This window comes from Paramisgurnus dabryanus, chromosome 7, assembly GCF_030506205.2.
Source record: "Paramisgurnus dabryanus chromosome 7, PD_genome_1.1, whole genome shotgun sequence".
Lineage (NCBI taxonomy): Eukaryota > Metazoa > Chordata > Actinopteri > Cypriniformes > Cobitidae > Paramisgurnus > Paramisgurnus dabryanus.
In genome coordinates, this window is record NC_133343.1 from 20302212 (window position 1) to 20317567 (window position 15356).

A 15356-nucleotide genomic window follows, 5' to 3' on the forward strand; every position below is an offset into this window, starting at 1 on the left:
CAACTTTGAAATTACTAATTAATCTAATAAGTTTGTTTTATGCTTATGATAAAAGTATTTTTTTGTTATACATTGAAAATAAGTGGATTCTTTAGAAACAAATAAATGTTCCACTAAAACTTCTCTTTATAACTTTGAATTTTCATAAAGGCCTTCTTCGTGCCATATGCAAGTATCCAAAAGTCAAATTAACAATAGCATGATAAAACATCCGATTTCAACTTTTAATATTGGCTCAATTAAATGAAATATTTATTTATTTATTTTATAAAAAGTATTGTCCGGATCTCCGCTAGGAAGGAAGGAAGACTGACCTTCTGGAACTTTAAATGAATACCCCAGTACTACTCTCTTAGTACTCCGACTGCCAATTCAGTTGTATCAATACAACAATACGGTTTCACCTTGGCCATCGGTATATATAGCTTAATGAATATTTAAAGGAACAGCGGTCCCCAGGGACCAAATAGTTTTCTGGAAAGTCTCCGCGATTCCCTGCAATCAGGACGGAAGCCCATCTCATCTTTCCGAACCCTCAGGAAACAAAGCAGAGATGGCCTCAGCCCACATCAAACAGAACAGCAGCAGGGGAAACGCATTTCGCTTAACTCAAATAAACACAGTCTAAAGAAGTTTGTGTTCTGTTCAGATGTGCTTGTGATCTCATAGAGGAAGTAGTGATGCATTTTATGCTCAGAGCGTCAGAGGGTATGAAACCTTTTGACTGTTGGGCTTTCCTAATAAAGCCTCAAAGTAAAACAAAAAGGACTAAAGTAAAAAAAAAGTATCAAGAGATGCATTCAAAAACTTCCTTGTTCTTTGCTTTGCTGCTGTTGTTTAAAATGTACCTTTTCCACTTTTCAAATTCTTTGTGCTATAAAATAATTAAGGAATTCAGGGTTCCAAATCTATTGACCAATGAATTCCTAAGACTATTACTGACTGATCGAAATAGATACTGAATCAATTAATTTTTATTAATTAATTAAATAAATGTGATGGTGATTGCATTAAAAAAGAGATTTATAGCTGACAAAATATAGTAGATTTTTGCATCGATTTCTCACAAAATATTTCAAAATAAAAGGTATTCATATGACTTTCCAGGCCTCAAAATTTCACTTTAAAAATGTATCAAAGTAAAAAAATAATTGCCAAAGAACCTGTAATTATTTCACAATATGCACATTTTATACTTGGCAATACAGTAGGCTCATTGAAGCAGTACAAACACTTCCTAAACTTACATTAGAGGAGCTACTGTATACTGTATGTAACAATTTACACTTTTTATTGCAAATGTTGTAATGAAAATAAAACCTTTCCTGACTTGGATGAAACAGAAAGCCTATACACCTTTTGAAAGCCGCTTATACACTTTTCTGGGAAAATCCAAAGGATGTGACGCTTATGCAAGATTCCATGGATTTGATTTAAATTATCCTCATCTGTTGCCATGATGTCAGTAAATGTGAATCACATTCAGTTACTGTTTTGGCTGAGGCTTGCTTGCGTCATTAAGTGAGCACCAAGTTGCAATTCACTTAACATCCACCGGTGTCGCTAATAACAAGAGTTTCTGGATTCTATATGACCTCTTTAACCTTCTTTGCTTCGTCTTTTTTTTTTCAGATTTCTTCAGCTATTTAGGAAAAACCAATAAATATAATAACTAAATATTTTTCTTTGAACAAGAAGCAGTATAATTGTACATGTTTGTGTACAACAGGTTCCAGTTACACAGAATTAAGTATTATGGTGCAAACAACAAAAAATTTGTTGTCCACGTATCTAGACACACCAGGTCTTAGGAGGTAAAAGGATTAACCTGCTACATATTTAAGGAAAATGTCATAAAGACACCATAACAACCGCATAGCAACTCTTTACTTAACTTAATTCTAACTTTAGCATGCACTCACTCCTGTGCACGCACACACAAACAGACTTATAGTTAAAAAATTCATCCTGCATGGAGTTAAGGGCAATAAATACAAAATACTGTACCTCCATAATGTATAATAGAAACATTTTAAATGCACACATGCCATACGTTGGAGGCCCAGCGATTGATTACACCACCTAGCACCAGGTCAACATCCTGCAATTGTTTTGCTCTTTCCTGTTGGACTGCCTTCCACAGCAACCATCATTGTGATATCACGATATCACTGACAATAATCAGTCTGGCCATAAATTGTTGAGGCCAGATGTATTATTGTGTTAAATGTTATGATCTGCATCAATACACAAGACTCGCAATTTTCCGCAAGGTCACACATACACTAACATGTTATGTGAGTGTTAACAGATAAATCTATATAACACAATGATAAGATCAAGTATATGAATTTAAGAAAAGTAATTGTTATAAGAAACCAGGTTAATAGGTCAATACACCACAAAAAAGTCACCATGTCATTCCACTTACTTGACACTCCTGGCAACAAGCAAGAGTAATTGTGTATTGATATACTTAAGTATTATTTTGGGGATTTTGTACTTTACAAGCAACTAAATACGTTACATTTTACTTAACAATTACATGGAATAAGAATTAAGGAGCTCAGATGCAAAAGCCACCAACACCACCTCCAACATACACCGACCACCTGCCTAATATTGTGTAGGTCCCTGACCCGTCAAGGCAATGACTCCTGGTTTTGAACATCTATGTTGGGCTGCAATACAGCCGGTGCTACAAACAACAGAGTGCATTTGTAAAATGAACCCCTGCACTAATACCCTGAAACAGCTTGAATGGCAGTTGTGCAGGGTTTTGAGTGGCTTGTAATTTGATAACATGTCAGTTCAGTTCATGACTAAATCCAGAAAGCTTACTCATTGCACAGCCCCACACATCTCGCAATATTATGCAAATCCCTGTGGGGATTGTTTGTAAGAAACTTTAAATGTTAGTGTTTAAGATCTAATATAACCTTCCTAACAGAACACGCTTTGGGTCATTTTAGCTCCCTGGAGAAGTAAAAAACAAAAAAATAGCTACCAGGAAACGATAGCTCTGACCTCAGCTGTAACCAGTTTGCCTGATTCCCATGACACTAAAAACACAGAGATTATGCAAAAAGTGATAAAAGTCTTTCAGGTCATCCAGAGCCAATTGATAAATTTGATGAATTACTATTTATGAAGTAGCTCACCAGACATATTTTGCATTTACACAAAGTTGGTGTGACCAGGTGTGCGGTATTAAATAATTTATTACATATACAGAAAGATTTAAAAGCTTAAGGCCCTTCTACGTGTTTCCACTTAATTTTCATTTCGCTTCAGTACTACGTCTGGGTCTGCTGTGTAGAATTTCGTTTTCTCCTGCAAAAATCTGCAGGACCAATCAGCGAATAGATGGGGGTGGCTAAGAACGATGACGTTGAGGTCGTGCGTCAGTTTGAGTTGTAGTTCAGTAATGGCAGTGGAGAAAGACGTGAGAAAAGATATTCGGTCCGTTGTTGCAAAACTGCAGAATATACAGAAGTTAAAGCCGGAGCAAGAACAATGTTTGCTAAGTTTTGTTGGTCTGATCATTCGGACTTGTTGTTTCCGGCCGGTTTCGGCGCATGATATACGTCACGACCACACGTTAGCGATTGGCTATGGCAGATCCTGAAGCACCTTTAACATCGGAAGAACCTTTTTGTTTCAAAAAAGTTTCTTTAAGGTTATAAAAGGTTCTTCAGATTATAAAAATGTATAAAAGAAATACTCTTTGACTAAATGGCTCTTTGTGAAACCAAAAAAAGTTCTTCTATGGCATCGCTGTGAAGAACCTTTAAAGTACCTTTACTTTTAAGAGTAAAGAAAAAAGTCAAATGGACTGCTGTTAATTGCACAATATGTTAGATTTTTGCATTAAATATATAAAAAACACCAGTGTTATATATTTAAGTGTATAATAGCAGAAATATGGGTTGCCGTAAAAACTTGTCATTGGGAGAGAAGTGTTTTTTTCTTAATTGATGAGATAACTCGTCAATGGCGAGCACAGAGTTTACCTGCACCTCCACCCTGTTCATAAGGTTGCTTTTCAATAGGGCCATGTCCAAATTATCCTCAGTTTCTGCCTTTGCTGCTATATATTAATACCATATGTGTGTACTTGGCTGATATTCGCACCGCATTAACCAATCAGGAGCTTGCTCTAGTAGTGACGTGATTACTGGAAGCGAGCGGAGCCCTCCCATGACGCGAATTTCTGTGTGAATGTCTCGAATGACTAGAATTTCACGCGCGAATTAAGCGAGTAATCTCAAAATGTTCAAGCGTCCAACTACGCGCGAATAGCGAGTTTTTACCACCTCTTCCGCATCTGGTGTGAACGCACAGTTACATTACAATGTAGTGATTATAAAACTTTTTTTGATTACGTCATCCATGAGCATGATTTGTGAGTCGTGTAAGATTGATTCCTATTGACCAAAAATTGAAAACTACTACACACATTGTTCCAGTCTTTCACAGTGGCATCAAGCTATGGTGCTTTTGTTGTTTGGTGACCTCTAGAAGCAAAAATTATATATTGTGCCTTTAAGACATTTAAAAAAAATGTGGGTTGAACAACCCATTTAACCTACGTATTAGTTTTATGAATGAAAAAATAAAATGGGTTTAATATGAAGCTGAGTAAATATTGACTGAAAATTTTTATTTTTGGGTGAACTATCATGTAAAGTGAAAGTTAATGCATTTCTCAATAGCCTAGCTTGACTGAACTCAAAATACATAATGGTACAGTATAATGTAAATGGTAACTGTCAGTAATTTTGAGCTGAATAGCAGTTGACATCAGAGCTGACCACATTCTCAGTGGTCAGTTTGTGCTTGTTTTTTTTGCTTGTCTGGATTTGTAATAAATTCACTAGACAGAATGTCCGTGTCCACACGGTTTTAAGAACAATGGAATGCCTTTTCTTTTCCTCACTTCTTAGGAAGTATCCAGTAAAACTCTAATGATCTTAAGACTAGAGTCGAGTCATTGTCGGAAAGTGTTACTGTTGTGTACACGTTTGAAGACGTAGGGCAGTGCCAACAGATCTCCTTCTTATCCGATTCACCTGCAAGCGACGGTCAGTCTTTTAGACAAAGAGACATTATATCAGGTTTCTCACAATCGTTGACGTAAACGAGTTCTGGGAAATGAAGTAAAGTAAGTCTCTTCAAAACCATTTTCAGTTCCTCTCTTTGGTAATGAAACTGATTAGCAGCATTACAAAATAGCCCTTACTGTTAAAAATGGAGCAAATTACTAAACAACGATGCAAATATGATTGCATTTTCTATAATCACGTGTTTTCAAGCAAAAATGGCAACACACTGAGTGACTGTAAACTGGGATATGGTCTGGCATCAAAACTTGTCAATAAAGGAAAGGTCAGATGACCTAGTCTATGAGAATATTCAGTGTTGAAGAACTTTAAATGGCAGTCTACAAGACAGAAATATGCAGCATGCATACTACTTTTTCCATGACACACTTTGGACCAAACAACTGCCTGAATTACCCCAGTTTAGTCTAGAAAACATTTCAAGATGTCCGTGTTGTTGTTTAGAAGGAATTCGGCTTGTATGTACACGCTTGTCTGTCTGTGCCAACTTAAGTAAACTAATAGCAGAAGAAATTCCCCAACTTATTGCCCCGCTCATATAGATATATATACTCTCACTCCCCCTCCACCTCTCTCTCTCTCTCTCTCTCTCTCTCTCTCTCTCTCTCTATATATATATATATATATATATACTGTATATATAGGGGTGGTATATAAGGTCTGTCAAAATTAACGCTAATGCAAATTTATTTTAACAAACTAATTGTATTAATGTGCGCTTAACGCAATGCGCAATTTCAATTTTTTATTTAGCCCATAGTTGGATAAATTAAGACGCAGCATTAGACAGTAAATGTCACCCATGTCCTAAATGCTTAACTAATACATAGGATGCATTTCCATCCACTTGCACATATGAGATGTTTGTTTCGGTTTTAAAACATGCAGGAATGAGAAAATAAAGTGCGGGACTTGCCTGATGTTAAAAGAGTTATTAAGAGCGACAAGACTTGAAAATGATCTTCCTCGCGCCGACTGACACAACTGAAGCACATGCACACAGACGTGCAAGTGTCCGACCCCGATATATACACATAATTACATTTAAAAAAAATATCTGTTTTGACAAGAATTCAGGCAGAAATAATCTGTTGTCTTAAGTAACTGTTTGGTTAACTGTTGAGGAAAATATCTGATGTGTAACATTACATTAGATCTGCATTATACAGTAGATCTTAAAGCTGTCTGTCTCAATGTCAATCAAACAATTAAAAAAAAGAAAAAAGTTTAACATATATTCATTTTGTTTTTGACTTTGTGTGTGCCAAATCTATTAGTTTTAGGGTTAGTTAACTTCAAATTCAAGGACCTTTTAAGGATTTTCCAGGTCCAATACCCTCAAATTCAAGGACTAAATGTGGAGACACATTTCAAGTGAGAGCAAGGTTACATCGTGTTACCTTTTAAGATACATTGTTACAATTCCCTTTTGAGGGAACTCGCGCTGCATCACTGCTGTGACACTTTGGGGACGCCTCCAGTGGTAAGTGCGTCTGAATGTGTATATCATATATTAACGACAAAGACAGGGTGACGCAGGAGCCAGGATGTATATCGCTTTCTGAAATATTACCAAAGACTGCGTTACAGGGACGCAGGAAGTATGGCAAGGGAACAACAGTTACATATGTAACGCGAGACGTTTTCATGTGTCAAACACAACTATGCAAAAAAGCATTTTGGTATGAATCAACACTTGCATACAGAAGATATAAACATTTAAAGCAAACGTGTGCTTAAAAAGTCTCAAATTTTTATGATATTATCCTACACTAAACAGGGAATAATATAGATTTTTTTTCCAGAAAACGTCTTGCATATAATAGATTCAAGCACTTTCAATGACCTGTATCTATGTTTGTATATTTTCAAAAACTTCACAGGGCCTTGAATTTTTTTCCCCAGATTCACAAACTTTCAAGGATTTCAAGGACCCGTGGGAACCCTGTTTTAAGGTATGGATGCGGTAATTTTGTTTTTGAACCATCTTGGATTTTTCTCAAAATTAACTTTGCTGACTCTGTCAACTACAAACAGATGTAGTTCTGTCATGTTTTGTCAGATTCAAACAAATCATGCATTGTTTTGAAGTTTTTTTAAACTATGGTCTACGATTTCAAAGATTGTTCATTATTAATAACCTTGTTTAGATGCTGGTTATGGTTCTACAGTAAAATCCTAACAATATGAAGAGAAAAAGAAATAAAAAAAAACAATCACTCTATTGGGTGTAAAGCGGCAGAGAACTTGACCAATGTAAGCTGTCCGGCCGGACAGCTTACATTGGTCGACTGCTCACATCCAATCCCCGCTCCACTTGAAACTCCACCTTGCGCTCGCGTCTCCACCCCACCCCGCCCTCGACATGAAATTTCTGACAGTGTATGGTAGCTAGCAAAGTAGCAACAGCTCACAAATGGAGAAAAAGCAAACTGACAGCAGCAAGCGGCCCCTGCTTGGAAGAAAGAGAAAGTCTGTAGAAGAAATAGCAGAGATATAAACTGAGACCCAAACGCCGGACTTAAAGTCGAATTAATATAGGGTCTGCCATTGACCGTTGAAGGAAGCTTCAGGGAGATATGGGACTAAAAACTGACGCTGAGACAGCTGACTTTTTGTTGAGCAGGTACGCATTTATTTATACTTTTATGGTGTGCGGTGTAACATAAATATCTTAATATCAGTCTGACAACATGCTCAATGCGGACTTTTTGTTGAGCAGGTACGCATTTATTTATACTTTTATGGTCTGCGGTGTTACATAAATATCTTTATATCAGTCTGACAACATGCTCATATTAGCCGTATCACGGGTCAAAGTAATTAGTTTTATTAAAGTGCTTGAATTTCAATAGGCCTAGCGAGTTTCTGTTCGAGCTGATCGGAATTTGAACAAGATGCGCTGTGTGCTGCTATAACAATTGCTCAAAACCTTAGCAATACTAACTAATAATTATTGTGCAATTAATGTGACGAGGCTCAGCAGGGAAAACGTATGCCAAACATTGTTGTGAAAGTAAATAACGTCAATCAGTCATAATTGTAAGTGTTCATTCCTTCAAGGCTTTATGTGTTTACTGCTCTGTAAATCTCTGTTCCGATGCTTACTACCGGTGATCACAGCTTGACTGAGTGACGTTGTTCAGGTCGTTTCCCGGTGGGAGGGATCAGGTAGCACAGAGGGGCGGGATGAGTTTTTTAAAACTTACTAACCGTCTCAGGCTATCTCGACCGATTTTCAACATCGTAGACTACAGCTTTAATAGAGAATGTAAAAATATATACGTAACTAATCGTTGAAAATTTGCTCATTCCGACTCAATTTGCCAGCACAGGCCACAAATGATGCAACGGTAAATAGAAATGGGGAAAGAAAAGAGTCTTGTGAAAAGAGAATTCCTAAACAAAACAATGGCAGATGGTTCTTTCAAATATGTAAACAGGTTTAAGCTAATTGCTCTGTGCAAAGACAGAGAAGTAATGGGAACCTGTGGTTTTTCTATCTTCTTTTTTTTGTCCATGCGTTTAATAGACAAACAAAATCATTAAAAACAGCTCTACTGTCTTTGAAACATGTCTGCTCTTTATGCTGTATGTTAAGTACTAATAATTTGCATAAAACATCTAAAGTATATGTCCTTACCTATGTTGATTAAAATATTAAAAACTTGAAAAGTGTTAAATTAAGGTAAACTTAGAACAGATACAAATGTGCCATTGATCACGAGTTCAAGGGAACCTACACTTTTTTTTGAAAATATGCTCATTTTCCAGCTCCCCTACAGTTAAACATTTGATTTTTACCGTTTTGGAATCCCTTTCCTAGCATATCTCTGGGTCTGGTGGGTGCACTTTTAGCATAGCTTAGCATAATCCATTGAATCTGATTAGACCATTAGCATGACAATCATGCGATTAATCTAGATTAAATATTTTAATCGATTGACAGCCCTAATACATACGGCCGCAGCAAAAATATGCTCCCATTCAGATTTTCTAGATTTACTAATTGTTGGTACGTGTTTAAGTAAAATTATAATTTTTGTTTCATTGTATCAACTACTGACAACATTTCTTCCAATGTTTTATAAAATTTTGTTTTTATTTGCATTTATTTACTATACCGATGGTGTAGTGGACGTTGCTCCGACACATGGTGCAGAAGCACTTCTGGCGACCCGAGTTCGAATCCCGGCTCGAGGTCCTTTGCCAATCCCATACCCCTCTCATCACCCTATACTTTCCTATCGTCTCCTTAATTACTGTCTATCTAATAAAGGCAAAAATGGCCCAAATAAATAAAAGATGTAGTGTTTTCAAAAACAAGTTCAAATTCATTTCTTAACAACAAAATACAGATTTTTTTTAAATGTATTTTAAGATTTTTTTGAAAACCCTGACTTTTAGTCACATCTTTCATGCATCATTCTCTCAGTCTTTTACTGAACATTTGCTGTTGGTTGACTTTATTTCACTCCTGAGGTTTGCTTTTGTTGCAATTCAACAGACGCTGGACTGAAATGGTCACAATACACATATAAATAATAATTAAGTAAAAACTGGAGTGGTCTTATTTTTTTTTATTTTTCCATAAATAATTTGTACCACGTTTAAACTGTATGGGCCCTATTTTACCGATCTGAAACGCAAGTGCGAAGCGCAATGCGCAAGTGACTTTGTGGGCGGATCTTGGGCGTTGTTGCTATTTTCCCGGCGGGAGAAATAACTCTTGCGCCAGGCGCAAATCAATAAGGGGTTGGTCTGAAGTAGGTTCATTATTCATAGGTGTGGTTTGGGCGTAACGTCAAATAAACCAATCAGAACGCTATCCAACATTCCCTTTAAACGCAAGGGGGCAAGTTCCATGACGGGTTGCTATTATTATGACGGATTTACCAAGCGCACGCCAGGAGCGGTTCACAGCCGAGGAGACCGACGTTCTTGTAAGAGCAGTCAAAGACAGAGAAGTTGTTTTGTATGGGGATAGGAGAAACCCGCCCAAATCAGCGTAGGTTAAACAGGCGTGAGAGGAAATAGCCACAATTGTCTCATCAGCTGGCATCCCCATCGTTGCGCAAAGCTCTACAATGATGTCAGGAGACGGGGGAATCCCAAGCTTGCCAGCATAAATCGGGTAACGGGAGCCATGTAACGGGAGGTGGATCTGCCTCAGGACCTGACGCCAGCAGAGGACATCGCTGCGTCCACCCTCACCGCTGAAAGGGTTTGGGGGCTTTGAAATCGGACCCAAGAAATGCAAGCAAGGTCCAACCCCAAAGTACTCTTACAAATCAAGTTCATATACATTAAGGTTTCTTATGAAAATATTTTAATCGTTATTTGCATGAGAATTTTTTTACGCAGCCACACAATAAATAAAAACTATCACCACAATGCTCACCACTATGATTCCCCTTATCTCATGTGTTAATATTTTTTATTGTAACAATTTATGATTTGCAAAAATAACTGTTGCATCTGTGTAGATTAGATAAGCAAAGTGTGTGCGCGTTGTGCACGCTATACATTATGGTCAAGCATGCGCCCTTTAAATAGCATAATGAACCACGCGCAACGCGCCACTGACTTTAGACTAGTTTTTTTTGGTCAGTGGCGCAATTGTTTTTTTAAACTGCAAAATAGCATCAGGGATGGTTTGCACCGCAACACGCCTCCTTTTTTGCGCTGAACCGCCCAGGGAGCTCAAGTTCATTCCCTAGTTTGCCGACGTGCGTCTGTGGAGGGAAAAACCCGCTGTGCGCCGGTGCAAAATGATACATGCGTCACTGACAAAGTCAATTGCGCTGGGTGCAAAATAGGGCCCTAAATGGTGGACTGACAATAAAAGTCTCAAATATCTATGTATTATAAATATCAATAATATGTATTACACTGTCACCAATACAACACAATTGACAGAATGTACTTTAGGTAAACAACTGTGTGGCCTTTGGGATGCATTGTGTTTGTTTTCAAAAGTCCTCACATTAGATTTAAGCCAAACATTTCTGCCTTTCAGCACAAATCCACTTAATGTGGAGATTAGCTTTGTTGGCATTTGGAGTTATGGGAGACCTTTACACACACCCTCTGGACGTCAGAGCATGCTGTGTGTAAACACAGATGTTCACACACTCATTCATTCACATTTGACAATTACAATGTGTCTATCTAGAACGCGTGTTTTTTACCGACATACAGTACAGTATTCATGCTAAAGATGTGCAACTGAAACAGAAGTATGACATCAATTATAAAGCAAAGTTTAGACACCCCATGCAGTAAAAAGTTTTAATTGAAACATTATGGACTATGGATTATGGCGGCCTCATGAAAGGACCGCTTTAAATAATCTTTCATCCGAGTGGGTTAAAATGTTATCTTGTAAGCTTACGTTGGTTTGCAATTACACCAAGACTGTTTACCCAGACAAAGCAATGCAAGAACAAGTGTTAGGTGTGAAATTACAGCACAGCTTTCCAGCTGATATCCCGAACACAGTTGTGGATGTTTGTGATCCACCGCTTACACAATGGACTGACGGAAAATGTTATCTAAACCAGCTGTAAACAATTTACACAAAGCTTGTTTTTTAACAAACACACTCACAGCTGAAGAAGCGATAATGATTCATCACAATGGATTTGCTGTCTAAAATCACTTGGGAAAATTCAGGAAAAGAGTGCCGGAGAGAATACATGAAGTAATATTGCACAGAATAGATGAACAATTTGTATAAGTAATGACACATGATCAATATGTGTTCAAGAAGGAAAAGAACTCATAATGAAGCAAAGATAGGCACATCGTGGCCCATATGTGCAGCAGACTGTGACCGTGTAACCCAAATAAGCGTTACAAGCGAAAAACATGTGGAAACATGTCAAACACACAGTCCCGAAGAGAGAGACACTAAAAAGCTGAAGTGTGTTCAGCGTGTCAGTTCTAACCTTGATGGTGATGCATGCAGCCTCTTGACCACTTCCTCACTGAAGTCAAAGTGTACCCTGCCTCTGTGGCAAGGCGACCTGCGCAGCATGGCCCCCGAAACAGCGCTGTGCCGTTAAGCTTGCTCTACCTGCGTCTCCTCTGCATGACTGCCTAACATTTAATGCCCTCCCATTGAGCTTCACTTCACTTCACTGCCACTTCCTTTAAAGTCCAGCTGCGCTACCGCTCCATGCGGCTCTCGGTACGAGAACCGGCTGTACATGAAACCTGGGGCGGAGCTATGACAAAGGAGTCGGAGTGTCGGAAACAGTGAGAAGTTCATTTCCTTGGGGTATACGTATTAACTGTTAGACTAGACATAAATAAGCAGTGTATTTCTGCTCATGTTTAAGAAGAATTAAAAGTTTTAAAAGTTCCTAGCATGGATTGCAACATGTTCAATGTGGTTAATATTATTAAAAAGGATTGCTGTTTTTGGGTGTTGTTGTTACTGTTAATTGTCACTATCATCGTTTGTATGTAGTTTTCTTTTTTTAATAATGCTTGTTGATTGTCATCATAATTTAGGTTTGTGTGTTAAGACTTGTTGAGGTCTACTGTACTGTAAGTGCATACTGTAAAGCAGCATTGCTATCAGAATTGCAATCAACACAAACTGTTGACCAATGTTTTATGCAACATATTTTTAGTATGTTGTATAAATATATAAAATAATAATATAACAAAGTTAAAAAACTGCATGAACAAACAAATTACATGTAAATTGGCTTAACATTAAAAGAGTAAAATGATGCATCAAGTTCCATTTTTTAGGAGCTCACAGCTATTCACTCACAATATTGAAATCCATTCCAGGAAACATTTTTTCCACCAGTAAAGAAGAAAAACAAGCTGAAACATTCCACTCATTCTGTCTTACAAGTGTAATAAGTCACTATTGTTTGGTGTGTGACGACAAAGTGGTTGGATTAAAGAGTTTACTGAAAAGCTCGTGTGGTATTTAGGCACCATGGTTTAGGACGCCTGTAAAGATCACAGATGTGTGCATGGAGAGCTCTGCTATGATATTTATTCATCCGTGAAGTGATTGTTAAGTGCAAATGAATTAGCTGTAAAGGGAGACAGTGATGAATTTGAAATCTGAGTTAAAAGCTTAGCAGACAGAGCGGAGGAAACAATGGGATTGAAGAGGACGACCTGTCTGGCACACAGCTGACAATAATAGGCAGAGAAAAACTGAGTAATCGCATGACTTCGTGAGAAAAAATGTCGCAACGTTGCCTGTCAAACTGAAGCAATTGTAACTGACAAAGTCATAAATCATAACTGGAAAGAACCATGCAGGCATTAATCATTTAAATAAATTAATTAAACTTCGCAGGAGCTGTGATTAAAACTGATTACATATGAATGCATGACATATATGATGTAATGTCAGTGGTTTATGATTTTATTGGCTTGATGATTTTGATTGAAGTGCGTGATTTTGAACTCAATTCCGTGAAAACATTCAACAGTCAACAATACACCACAGTGCTCACTAGATGGCAGCAATGTAAAAATAAAGAAAATGGTGACTTTCAGCTAAATACAACCATTTTTACAGAAAATTTTACATTGGTATGGCCCCTATAACATATTGTGATCTATGACAATGAGTATTAATTGTATTGTATTATTGAAATAATTAATAAATTATTATTATTTTCCTTTATTCAACCAGGAAAATCACATACATGTAAACTATAATTGTATTTTAACTACCGCTCAAATGCCCCAATTACTTTATCTGCACTATTGTTCATTACTTAACTGATCATTTAAACTATTCATTTAATTGATACCGGTATTTATTTAAAATCTAAACTACTGAACACACCATCACAATAACACAAAATAATAACAATAACTAACACATGATCACTCCAAGGTACAATTAAAATTTAACAACAAAATGTGACTTAATATAACATAATAATTGATTTATAAAGGGAGTGATGTCATGCAAATGACAAAACAGCATCTGGCTGCCTGAATGATAAAATCAAGTGTGAACTACTACTATAAGCAGGAAATAGCACTGAATCACCAACATCACTTGCAACGAACTGTCCCCATAGGCCTATTAAAGGGGACATTTCACAAGACTTTTTTAAGATGTAAAATTAATCGTTGGTGTCGCTGGAGTATGTGAAGATTAAGCTCAAAATATCATATAGATAATTTATTATAGCATGTTAAAATTGCCACTTTGTAGGTGTGAGAAGAAATTTGCCATTGTTTGGTGTGTCCTTATAAATGCAAATGAGCTGATCTTTGCACTAAATGGCAGTGCCGTGGTTGGATAGTGCAGATTAAGGGGTGGTATTATCCCCTTCTGACATCACAAGGGGAGCAATAAAGTATTTCAATGACCTATTTTTTCACATGCTTGCAGAGAATGGTTTACCAAAACTAAGTTACTGGGTTGATCTTTTTCACATTTTCTAGGTTGATAGAAGCACTGGGGACCCAATTTAAGCACTTAAACATGGAAAAAGCCAGATTTTCATGACATGTCCCCTTTAAGACATGCAGTAAATAGAAAATAAAGCATGAAAGTGCTGAACTTAAGAGACCTATAGTATTTCTGCTGATGCAAAGATCACCAGTAAGCGGAGAATCAGTCCAGAATCACTAAACAAACTTCACCTACTCGGTTACGTAAAGCCATTATTTACATCTAACCTTCATACTTGACACCAGAGTATAAGTAACACACAGGATCTGGAAGAAGAGCAGCATCTCAGTTCTTAAGTCACATGGGCATTTCATTGACTGTGTGGGGCTGATTGAAGCAGACCCGTAATTAAGATCTGAGACGGTTAAGAAAACTGATTACAAATTAACATTGATTATAATTTTCACCTTCATTTCCTCATTCATTCTCAAAGTGAAGTCTGCTCGAGCCACCAGGGTTCATTACAGATGCATAAAAGACTGAAACAATTTACAATGCATTATTTACATGTGAAACAATTTACAATCTAAATGAATGCTCTAATTGGTTTTCCCTAAATACAAAGCAGTGAGAGAGTGGGACTGATTGGGAAGCATTTTGTTCAATATACAACAATACTGGTGGATGAGGGGGCATGATTGCTTTTTCGATTATTGGGCCCAAATCATTTCCTCTCAGACCGACAGTTAGAAAAAGCGAACAATCTTGCTAATGATAATATAAATTAATTTAACCTCCTTTGAATTCAAGGAATCTTAGTGGCATTTCGAACCCAGTCTCAC

The 15356-nt window shown here is 37.2% G+C and overlaps 1 protein-coding gene across 4 annotated transcripts in view; it reads right to left on the minus strand.

The window, feature by feature from the left end:
• Positions 1 to 15356, minus strand: part of pde4ba (phosphodiesterase 4B, cAMP-specific a) — a 192145-nt gene that overhangs the window by 52760 nt on the left and 124029 nt on the right. Inside the window, exon 1 of one of the 4 annotated variants that reach the window (XM_065264861.2) lies at positions 12074 to 12230. The exons of the other annotated variants lie outside the window; for them this stretch is intronic. Coding sequence (XP_065120933.1) covers positions 12074 to 12162 — 89 coding nt within the window. The 5' untranslated portion in view covers positions 12163 to 12230. Of the gene's footprint in view, positions 1 to 12073; positions 12231 to 15356 lie in introns of those variants that run through there. 4 annotated transcript variants of the gene reach the window in all.